Source organism: Thalia democratica, chromosome 5 (genome assembly GCF_965202585.1).
Source record: "Thalia democratica chromosome 5, ktThaDemo2.hap1.1, whole genome shotgun sequence".
Taxonomy (NCBI): Eukaryota; Metazoa; Chordata; class Thaliacea; order Salpida; family Salpidae; genus Thalia; species Thalia democratica.
This window is the reverse complement of record NC_139169.1, coordinates 7,061,095-7,072,549: the sequence shown is the minus strand read 5'-3', so window position 1 is coordinate 7,072,549 and position 11,455 is coordinate 7,061,095. Positions and strand designations below refer to the sequence as shown.

Below are 11,455 nucleotides of genomic sequence, written 5' to 3'. Positions count from 1 at the left end.
GATACTCTTAGTTTTTTATTGTAAACTGTAAGTAGTTTATTTTGTATGTAGTTTATTTTCTATGTAATTCATTTATAATAAAATGAGTAGATAAATTAAGATGTTTTTCTTCTTTTTTTAGTTTTTGCTGAAACTCATTCTGTTCCTATGCTTAGTTTAAACAACTGTTTTCTTAAATTTTAAGAATTTATTAATAACATTTGAAACTTAGTACAAAATTAAAAATTCTACTTTTTTGTATTATTTTTACTTATAACATTATTATGCTAGCAAAAAAGCGCGCTTTGCGCGCGGTGTGCGATACTTTTAGTTATCTGTTATAAATTGTTTTGTTGTTGAAGTAGTTCTTTTTGTGTTATAGTTTACTGAATAGATATATTTAATTAAAACTTACACTAAACTTGAAAGAAAAATGTTTAAAATAGTCAAAAAAATTTTGATGAGTCTTGAGCTTGTGGTCCACAGAAAACTTTATTTTAGTTTAATGCCCACAGATTTTTAAACTTAAAACCACCGGTCTAGCTTAGTGTGCACTGATTTTTTTTAGAACATTATGACTTTTAATCTTAGTTTCAGGTTACCTAATTAAGTTATGTCAAGTTAATTAAAAATATTATTTATTTGTTTGTACAAATATCTGTTTATAAAACTCTTAACTAATCTTAAACTTTCTATTTTGTACCGTGTAATCGTTCATCTTAAAATTTTGTTTTTAAATATCTAATTAGTAAAGGACTTATCACTTTTGAAGTTTTAGTAAAGTATATTTAATATAAAATCGTTTAACTGATATGCTTATTAAAAAACGAGACATAGTAATTAAAAAATTAAAACTTTCTATAAAAATATTAGTTTTTTCCATTAAAATTTTGAACGCTGCTTAAATAAAGTAGCGAAAAAGGTAAACGTTTTAGCAGTAAAAATCTAATATTTTAAAGGAGTCAAAAAATATTTCTTAGATCAACTATGAGCGGTTGTTTTGTATGGATGTAATACGAAAAATTTGAACTAAAAAAATTTTCGAAATTAATTCGTTTGCTCATTTGAAAAAACGCTTATTTATTTACTTAAGAGTAAGTAAGACGTTTGTACCCGGGCGTGTCTAGACTTTTTTCAGTGGGATAGCACAATTGTTTTTGTTCAAAACAGAGTACTTTCTGTAGTTGTTAATAATAATACACATTATAAATTTAGATAAATGTCTAATACATAACTGTCTAAAGTTTTATGATTTCTGTTATACCTTTTTATAGTATTAGCTATTTGTAAGTTTTACCGCGCAGGATTTTTACATTTAATTTGTTAACTTTAAATTTTCGTAAGAAAGTGAAGAAACATTATAAAAAACAATACTTAAAAATTATTATTTTTAAGTTTAAAAAAAACTTTTAAATGCCTTAAACTAAAGGTCGGTAACGTGAAGCCTCTACGCTGAAAACAAAAGTTGGCGGCCCACAATGAACCATTCAGCTAAAAACATAACTAAAACAAAATTTTGGTAAAAGCTATTGTAAGGCTCTTATTTTAATACTTGAAAATTACAGTTTTTTCACTGCATTATTGTCTCATTTTGTAACAGAGTAATACACATCTACTGATTATTTTAATTCTTACCAATGGAGTTTTTTCTTAATACTATTAGCTTAGATCAGCAGCTCTTTCTAGGATAACTTATTCCTGCCTTAAACTTACAAACTAACAAAACTTAGATGATATTAGCAATTAAAAATGAAGCTCTTATTGTGTTTTCACAATTTTAAGAACATTACACATTATGACAACAACTTTGTTACAAACACTTTATTTATAATTAAACTTGTAAAATTCTTGACTTTTAGTTTTATTGTAAGATTGGTAATATTATTTAAAGTCCTATATGTAGATTTTTATTCGCGATATATAGTAAAGTTCTTACATTTGTGATTTATATTTTGAAAAAAAAAATATGCAATTTTTGAAAATTTTACTTTAGAACAGTGGTTCCCAACCTTTTTGATGCCCCGCACCCCTAAAGTCTCTTAATTTGATCTCGCACCCCTAACACTATATGCTATAACTATTTATCAATAATTTGATTATAAAATCATTGATTTCATTAATTAACAGTTTGTATTTTAATTTTTATGATAGTGTACTATATTAACAAAAATAAAATACTTGGAAATTTAAAAACATAACAAACTATATTCGAATAAGCTTATCTATTTTTTATCTCAACTGGAGAGAGACTTTTAAAGAACTAGCTTTGGTTTCAGCAATGACCTGATCCAAAACATCCGAATTTAAATCTTTAATTCGACTTTGAATAATATTATTAGATAGCGGCACTAATTCAAGCTTTTTTGAGGCTTCTTTTCCCAGAACATCTTCCGTCATTTGTAACTCACATGACTTTATCAACTCTTCAGCAATTGTATGAGGCTTTTTGAATTTAGCTACGTTATACGCCACATGGTAAGAAACCAATAAAAGAGGTTTGCCAGCAGATACAAAACCGAACTTTGGAAGTGTTCCTTGTGATACATAGCGAATCCTTTTAAATTTCAATGACTCAAAATCATGACCTGAAATATCTGCTCCACCATGTCGTTTGTTAAAATATTCTTTCAACTTAGATGGCTTCAAAATTGAGTTCGAAAATACAATATTACATAACATGCATTGCGGTTTTTGCAGGCCTCCAGCTGTTTCAGTGCAAGTAAAACCAAACTGAACATAACTATCATTCCACTTCCTTATCTTTGACATGATTGAGTACTAATTAAATAAATGTGTTCTAAGAAAAATAAAAAAGTCAATTACTAAGACATTTTTTTTCATAAAATTTATACAAAAACAATGCTTTAGCCTATGACTTTGTCATCTAGTTTTCTAAGGTTTGAAAAAATATTAGAAGTGAGGAAAAAGTGTTAGAAAAAAAATATTTTAAAAATTAAAATCAGCTGTTCTAACTTAAGCTTATGTAATGTTTAATTTTCAAAACTATTAGCAGCTAGCAGGTTTAAAAATAATAAAGGTTAGAGTTAAGAATTTATAAGTTAAAAGATGTTATTATCTATCTTAAACTATATCTTAAATGGTATTACATACAGTAATTGCTGTTAACATTAAAGTTTACTAATGTTAAATTTTTAAGCACCACTTTCTGCACAACTAAGCTTAATAAAAGGTTACATTATAAATGTAATAGACTTAACAAAACCTTTTCTTAACAGCTAATAAAAAACCTGCTGAAGATACTAAATTTTATCTAAGTATTTCAATTAAAATAGATGCTAGTTCATAAACTGTTTCAAACAATTAATGGCCAGTTAAGAAAATAAAATATTTAAAGAATAGATGATTAAAATCCACAGGTGTAAAACTCTAAGAAAGCTTTACTGAAATGTTAATTCTAAACCAACAGCTATTAAATGAAGTTAGTAAAATTAATTTACTTCTAGAAAAGCGCTCTTGCTCTATGACGTATTAATAAAATTAATTTATTTAGAAAATTAGTACCAACTTCTTTTTATAACAAAATGTACTTCTTAACTTTATAAATTTCATCAGAGAGTCAAAATCTTTTTATTTATCATACAAAAATGAAAAGCCATCTCGCACCCCCTGGAATGCTGCCTCGCACCCCCAAGGGGTGCGAGCACCCCTGGTTGGGAACCCCTGCTTTAGAAGATCATTAAAACTAACAGAATTAGAGAAATTGTTTAATATAAAATACAATAACTGAAATGACTAGGTCTACTTAAGTATCTTTTACAACCGTGACTGCTTAAAAAATATTTTTTAATAAATTTGTTTGATATATTAAAAAAGCTCAATTTTATTTGCGTTTGTACCCGACCATAACTACAAATTCAGTTGTTTTTTATTTTAAGTAAAAAATGCTTTTAATTATTTTTATTGCTGTATAGACAATTGAAGTAATCTGAAAAATATTTGAATAACCATAAAAACAAAAGCTTGTGACAGTTGATTAAAAGTTTTCAAGAATTTCAACAAAATAACATAAAAAACCTCATTCTAACATTTTTCAATTTCGGGATTAGTGTTTAAAAAATGCAGTAATGATAAAAGAATCAAATTAACAACGGTACCCTTGTGTGCTATTTTAGAAATTGTCAAAACGATTTTAAGTGCTAAAGTTATGTTTTAAGCAATTTAAAAAGATAGTCATTTTAAAAAGATTGTTTAATAAATTGAATAAAGTAATCTTTAAATTAGTTAATAAATGTTTTGATTCATGCTTAATGGAAAAACAAACTTAATAAAGTTAGCAACAACCGCTATTGCAGTAAGGAATATATGCTATTAAACTTTTTTTAGAATTAGTCAGTAAAAAATATTTAATAATTCACTCGTACAATATTATTAGTCAAACGCAAAACTATGAAAATAGAAAGAATTAATAAAAAAAGTAATAATGTCCAAACTTTACAAAATTGATTTACCTTATATCAATAAGAACTCAAGAATGTAGACAGAAATATTATTCAAATGGTAAGTGGGACTAATCACTCGGCAAAGCCGATTGTTGAATGCGTAGTTTAATGGTTTTAGTCTTTTACAGTGCTTGAACTAGTTTAAACATTTATTGTAATTTTGAACACAATACAGCTTTATGTGTTCAAAATGTTTCAGACATAATTTTTTTAACAGTCAAACTTTGCAAACGGATTAGAGTTTTATCAAAATCTTTATTTAATTACAAAAAGGTCTTTTAAAGTTTTAGTAAGTATTAGCCAATCCTGTTGGAAAACAAAAACATAATACAAAAGTAAATTATAAAATGAGAACCGAAAAATTATTTATTAATAATTGGTATGGACACAAGCTTGTTTTTCAAGTGATTTCTTATTGTCGCACATAAATTTTCTCTGCTTTATCTATTAGTTATTGCAGTTGTATTATTTTTTATTTAATTCTTAAACGTATAATACTTCTATTTATTAACAATTAATGTTATTGCAGTAATTTTAAACTAAAGTTCCAAAGATATTGAACTTAATACAGTACACTACCGCTTAAGTACGCAAATTGAACCCGACCAAAAAGTGCGTTCTTAGCATGGGTAGTGCGTACTTTTTGAAGACATAGTATAATATGAACTCAAGTTCTTTGTTTTCTTTCTTACAACTAGCCATTAAATAATTAAACCAAATAAACTAGTCTTTTTATTTTAAATAACATTTAATACATAATTCTAGTCTGCAAAACTTTTTATTAGATTTTAAAATGATTTATTTTGTCTCTAAAACGTTTCTACATAATTAATACATACCATTAAAATAGAAAGTCAATGTCAGTCAATGGTATAGAAAAGAATATTAAGCCATATTTTGTTTTGTTATAGGCAAAGTACCAAACTACATTATGTTTACCAAACATTTTGAAAACATCAATGTGTGTACATCTAAATTAAGATATGACTTAACTATGTTGTATTTGTAGGTTTTTAGTTTTGTCATGTAGATTTATTTATTTGTTAGCATTACAGCTCAAATATCATTATTCTTTTCATTTTTCTGCAACCACTACTTAAGTATTTAGTTTATTAACATTTAATAATAGGACTGTCACAATTTCATGCCACTTAGACTACCTAGTTTAAAATTTGTGAAAGTCTTAGGCTAACTCAGCAGGTTGGACATTCTACCTTTCTTGATAAGTGCGTACTTAAGGCGTGATGCGTACCAAAAAAAGTGCGTACTTAAGCGGTAGTCTACTGTAGTTAAGTCAAAAAAAAGTTATGATAATTTTATGCAAATTTTTGAAAACTTTTTTGAACGATTTTGTGCCAACTAAAAATGGACATCTGAAAAAGTTAGTGACGTAACATGAATTTCTAAGAATTTATAAAATAGTTTGAAATATATAACTGATATAATTTTTGGGGAAGGTGGGATGGAAAGCAAAGTCAAAAACAGCATTACGAGCCAAGAGAAGCTTAAGACAATATCGCACAATTGCGCGCAAAACGCGCTTTTGTGCTTTCTTTACGAAGCAAAGCCGAAAGAATGCGGAGCTTTCTGAGGCTGGAACGTACGAAGAAAGCGGAGCGAAGCTTTCGAGGCATGGAAGCCTTAACCAATAGCGCGCGAAGCGTGCTTCCTTTTGCAAAGCAAAACCTAAAGAAAGCTGAGCTTTTTAAGTAGGAATTGAGTTAAAGAATTTAGATTTATTTAACGTTAAAATACTATTTTTTCGTTTTTATAAGACCATCCTGTTTTAATGCTTAGTTTAAACTGCAGTTTTTTAAACTTGAAGAGTTTTCGGGAGTATTCAAAATTTAAAAAATTTCTAACTTTTAGTAATATACTTACTTTAATATTATTTATTTCCTTCTTTCGGCTAGCACAAAAGCGCGCGATGTTCGATACTCTTAGTTATTTATTATAAACTATTAGTAGTTCAATTTGTATGTAGTTCATTTATAATAAGGTGAATAGATATATTAAGATGTTTTTCTTATTTATATAGTTTCTGTTTAAAACTTATTATGTCATTATGCTTAGTTAAACAAATGTTTTCTTAAATTTTAGGAATTTATTAATAATATTTAAAAATTACTACAAAATTAAAAAACTTTTACTTTTTTGTAATATTTTTACTTATAACATTATTTATTTGCTAGCACAAAAGCGCGCTTTGCGCGCGATGTGCGATACTTTTAGTTATCTGTTATAAACTATTTTCTTATTAAAGTAGTTCCTTATGTTTTTTAGTTTACTGAATAGATATATTTAACTTGAAAATCACTCTAAGAAAGTTATCAAGAAAGCTAAAAGTATCTTTAAGTTTTGATTTAAGATCGATTTAGAACTTGATACGCTTCACGGAAAGTTATAGCCGAATTAAATGAATATAGGCAATTTGAAAGTTGTACAGTATTCAAAGGTAAAATTATCTTGACTGGTGGATACAATAAGCCCATAATTTGATGTAATTTCGTTTAAATTATGGGTAGTATTTAGCTGTTGCTGAAATTAAATTGCTGCAATTAAATGAAAAATAAAATACTATCTAGGCCTTATATAAATACTATGAATGTATTTTATATTTTAAAATTTATAAACAAACAAATAAAAAACAACTTGCTTTTTACGCATTACTCTTACTTACATTACGCAAAAAAAAAAAAGTTATTAAATAAATGTTTCTCAACATGTGTTAATTTAAAAAACAAAAAGAAAAACTGCCAAGGTTTATTGGTTGAAATATTTAAGTAATGTTTGTTGTTTTCTTGTGCTGATGTTATTTGATAAAAACTGAACAGTTATTCTGTTATAGGATATATGAATCTTTCTAGGTTACATAAAGTGCACATTTTAGTATGATTTGTGTTACATTTTACTGATTTAACTATTTTCTGTTCTACTGAGTATTTTATTTAGTTACTGTTTAAATCCCATAGGTGTTTTGCAAGTTGATTTATTTCAAACGTTATTACATTATTAATCAACTATAGGAACTTCGTACTTAATAATATTAATTCACTACTCCATAATTTCTAACTCGGTAAAGGTTTGTCTTTTTAAATCTATTAGATATCAATACCCCACTGTATGTAATTGATTAATTGTATTTGTTTCGGATCTATAATTTAAGAGTTTTTAAATATTCAAAATTAAAAGGTTGTTTAGAATCAATATAATTCTTAATTTATTTACTTGGTTTTTTATTAGTAAAGATAACTAATTCACATCAATTTTAAACTATTTGTCATTTTTAATAATGTTTTTTTATTACAGATTTACAATTTAAAAATCCGCTCTGCAGTGAAAATTAGTAATTGTTTTTTTTTTCAAAAGTAACAAATTTTTAGTAACAAACTGTTTATGCTTAAGGTTGGTTAAGTGTAACAGCATAGAAATGATATTTGATCTACATATAATTGTACTTGATTTTGGCATGTAATTAAAGTGTTGATACTTGCAGTTTCAAACTTAAGAAAAAAGTTAATCTTTAAATCCTATTCACGGTTTAGCAATTAGATTTATTATTTAGTTTATAATGTAGTAGTTTTATTGACCCTAATTTTCTCTTATTTATTTTTAAAATACATGGATATTATTTATTGATTTTATTAGGAAGAAATAAAAAATCAATAATTTAAATATATTTTTATAAATTAGTTGTTGAGGTTAATTAAATTGAATTTACCAAGAATACAAACATTTTGATACGAGCGGTTTTTCAAAGACTTATAAACTGTTTTCTTCTTTTGTTTTACTTCAATCTTCAAAGTTAATAAAACGTTTAATATGTTTTTAATGTTTCTATTAGATTAAAAAGTTTTAGTATGATTTTTATTTATCCATTTAAAAAATATCACTGATTTAAAGGTTTCAACACTTATTGTTACACTTAAAACACAAAATGACTAAGAATTATTGTTCAAGGTTTGAGGTGTTTATTATATTTGATTTTGATTATATTGTAAGAAAGGAAATCAGGTGTTAATTACTTTAATAGACTTTCATATTTTACTATTAATATAAAAGTATTTAATTCTACTTACAACAGCTGTTATTAGTTTTAATCAGTAAAGAATCTAATACAATAAGAACTAAAATCATCTGTTCTGCTTAATCATATCACAATCAATAAACATAACCATGCTAAAAAAGGTATACAGCTGTATGTTGTTAAATGTTATAGTAAGTTAAAATACACTTGGTTAAAATAAATTGTTTAACTAAGAAATTCTACTACATATTTATTTATACATAACAAATAGGTGTACATATTTACATCAAAGTCAAAGATATGATAGAGTTAAACGTTCAAAACAATGTATTAGCTTAATAATTTCGTTTAAAGTTTAATGATATATAATGCTTTGGCTGTACAACATCGTAATACATATTAACATATAATGTACATCACTTAAAAATTATATTAAAAGTTTTCTAAATTTGTTTCAAAGTAGAATTAATAATGGTATACAAAATTAATATAAAATTTTATTAATCAATTAAGCAATTGCAAAACAAGTATTTTAGTCAGTTAATAAAATGTTGAGAGTGTTTAAATTCATAAGAGCCAAAACTATTTAGACTTAACTAAATTACATTTATAAAGAAAAAAAATCAATAATATCATAAAATTAAATAATTCTAGCTAAAATAATTAAATAAAGTTTTTGGTTAAATCATTTTACAAAATCAAATATAAAAAATTACAAAAGTTACGGCAAATTCAAATATACCAAAGTTACAGGTTTAAAATGGCAGTTAGTTTTTCTTCTAAAATAACAAGCATTTTGTACCAAAATAGATTTTGTGAACAAGAAAACTTTGATGTTATTTTTTCTGGAAGTACTGCTGTGTTAAAACAGTCTGTGGAAGGTAAAATATTAAGAATAAGCTCGCGTAACTTGGAAATAATTGAGACAATATACCATTCAAAGAGACATTCATACAGTGACACAACAGTATGTGAAAGATCCAATGTTTGGGTTGTATGCTCCAGATTACCCGTTCGCAGCAAAACTCATCTAAAATATAATTACAAGCTTGTTGATTCGTTCAGAATTTATAGTGATAAAACTGACCAATGGGTTAACGTAGTTCAAATACCTGATGGTAGAGAAAACTTTAGCGCTTGTTCATTTATGAAAAACATTTATGTCTTTTGTGGATTTACTGACTCACCACTCAAATGTTGTTACAAATATGACATAAAAAGAAGTAAGTGGATACTTATAGCCAAAATGAATGAATATAGGCAAGCTGCATGTTGTACAGTATTCAAAGGTAAAATTGTCTTAACTGGAGGTTACGATGGTGATAATGATGTAAGTTTGAGCTCAGTAGAAGCATATGATTGTTACGAGAATCAATGGGACTTTCTGCCTCGCATGATCAACAAAAGATGTCGACATGGCTCTGTTTCTATGGGCAACAAGCTGTTTGTGATTGGTGGAAATAAAAATGTTACTTGCGAGGTATTTGATAGCAGTTCCATGAGGTTCACCAGTATCAAGCATTTAGAGCGCGATTGTTACTATTCTGTTTCCGCGGTCAGTGTTGGTGGCGAAATTTTAGTATATTGCTCAGGTGAAATAGGAGGAGAAGGAAGAATTCTCACTTATAATGTTAACAAAAATGAATGGAAATTTGAAAGAAGTAATTTTTATGATTTTAGAGGTTTTGAATGTATTTCAAAACTTTCTTTTGTTTAACAATAAAATACACTTTTGTTGTTTAATAATAATATGAAATGTACATAAAATTTGTTGTTAGGTACTGATTTTTGTTTAAATTATTTGTAATTCACAAACTTAGTTTTAAATGCATATCGTTGTTGTGTTCTTTTTATTTTTATTGTCATTTTTTTGATAAAAAAATTAAACTAGTACAAGTACATACTTGTAATTTGTTACTAATTTAGTTATAACAGTTGTTATTAATACGTTATTAATGTTAGTGTGTTTATCGTATAGCTTAACGTTCGTTTGTTGTTTTGTATAACAAGTAATAACTAATTACTTGTTCTTTGGATTTTCAACCATTTATACTCAATGTATAAATTCAAATATGAAATGAAAAAAACAATTATATACAACTTATAGGTATAGACGACCTTTTTCTAAAAGGTGCGAATTAGAAAATTAAAATGTGTTTCACTAATTTAAGGTAAAATATTTTTGCGTGCTAAAACTAAGTGGAAAAAATAATTGAAAAAATAATTTAATCATTACAGCATCAAAATTGATAGTTTAACATTAGTTAAAAATTTTATAAACAGATATTTGTTCAAACAAATAAAAAATATTTTTAATAAACTTGACATAACTTAATAAGGTAACCTGAAACTTAGAATAAAAGTCATAATGTTCTAAGAACAATCAGTGCACACTAATCTAGATCGTTGGTTTTAAGTTTAAAAATCTGTGGGCATTAAACTAAAATAAAACTTTCTGTGGACCCCAAGCTCAAAACTCATCAAAAAATTATTCTTAGTCAGTTTGTTTTAGGTGAAGCAAGAAGTGTTGAAACCTTTAAATTAGTAATATTTTTAAGTGGATAAATAAAAATCATACTAAAACCTTTTTTGAATATAATAGAAACATTAAAATTATATTAAAAATTTTATAAACTTTGAAGAGTGAAGTAAAACAAAAGTAGATAACAGTTTATCAGTCTTTGAAAAAACCAATCGTATCAAAATGTATGTATTCTTGGTAAAATCAATTTATTTAATCTCAACAACTATTTTATTAAATTATTATATTGTAATATTATCAAAAAAAATTAAACCTACGACTACTTTATACTTAATCAACTAACATTTTGTTTTTGAAAACATAATTCTGGTTAATGACGTAAACGTTTTCAACACATATGTCAACTTCAAAATCTAATATATGAACAAAATCATTCACAGAAGTATACTCAAAGACAGGTTAACCCATTTAAAAAGATTTCAAAAGATTACACAAGAAGCACTCCAG

The 11,455-nt window shown here is 26.0% G+C and overlaps 1 protein-coding gene across 1 annotated transcript; it reads right to left on the bottom strand.

The window, feature by feature from the left end:
• Window positions 1–2,208: 2,208 nt before the first annotated feature.
• LOC145836233 (protein FAM200C-like) lies at window positions 2,209–2,748 on the bottom strand. The gene has a single exon (XM_082944052.1). It carries the CDS (start codon window positions 2,746–2,748, stop codon window positions 2,209–2,211), a length of 540 nt encoding a protein of 179 aa, XP_082800178.1.
• Between the last annotated feature and the right edge of the window lie 8,707 nt (window positions 2,749–11,455).

What these genes read in the sequence shown, in the direction of transcription:
- LOC145836233 (XM_082944052.1), bottom strand. Translation starts at nt 2,748, where the DNA reads ATGTCAAAGATAAGGAAGTGGAATGATAGTTATGTTCAGTTTGGTTTT.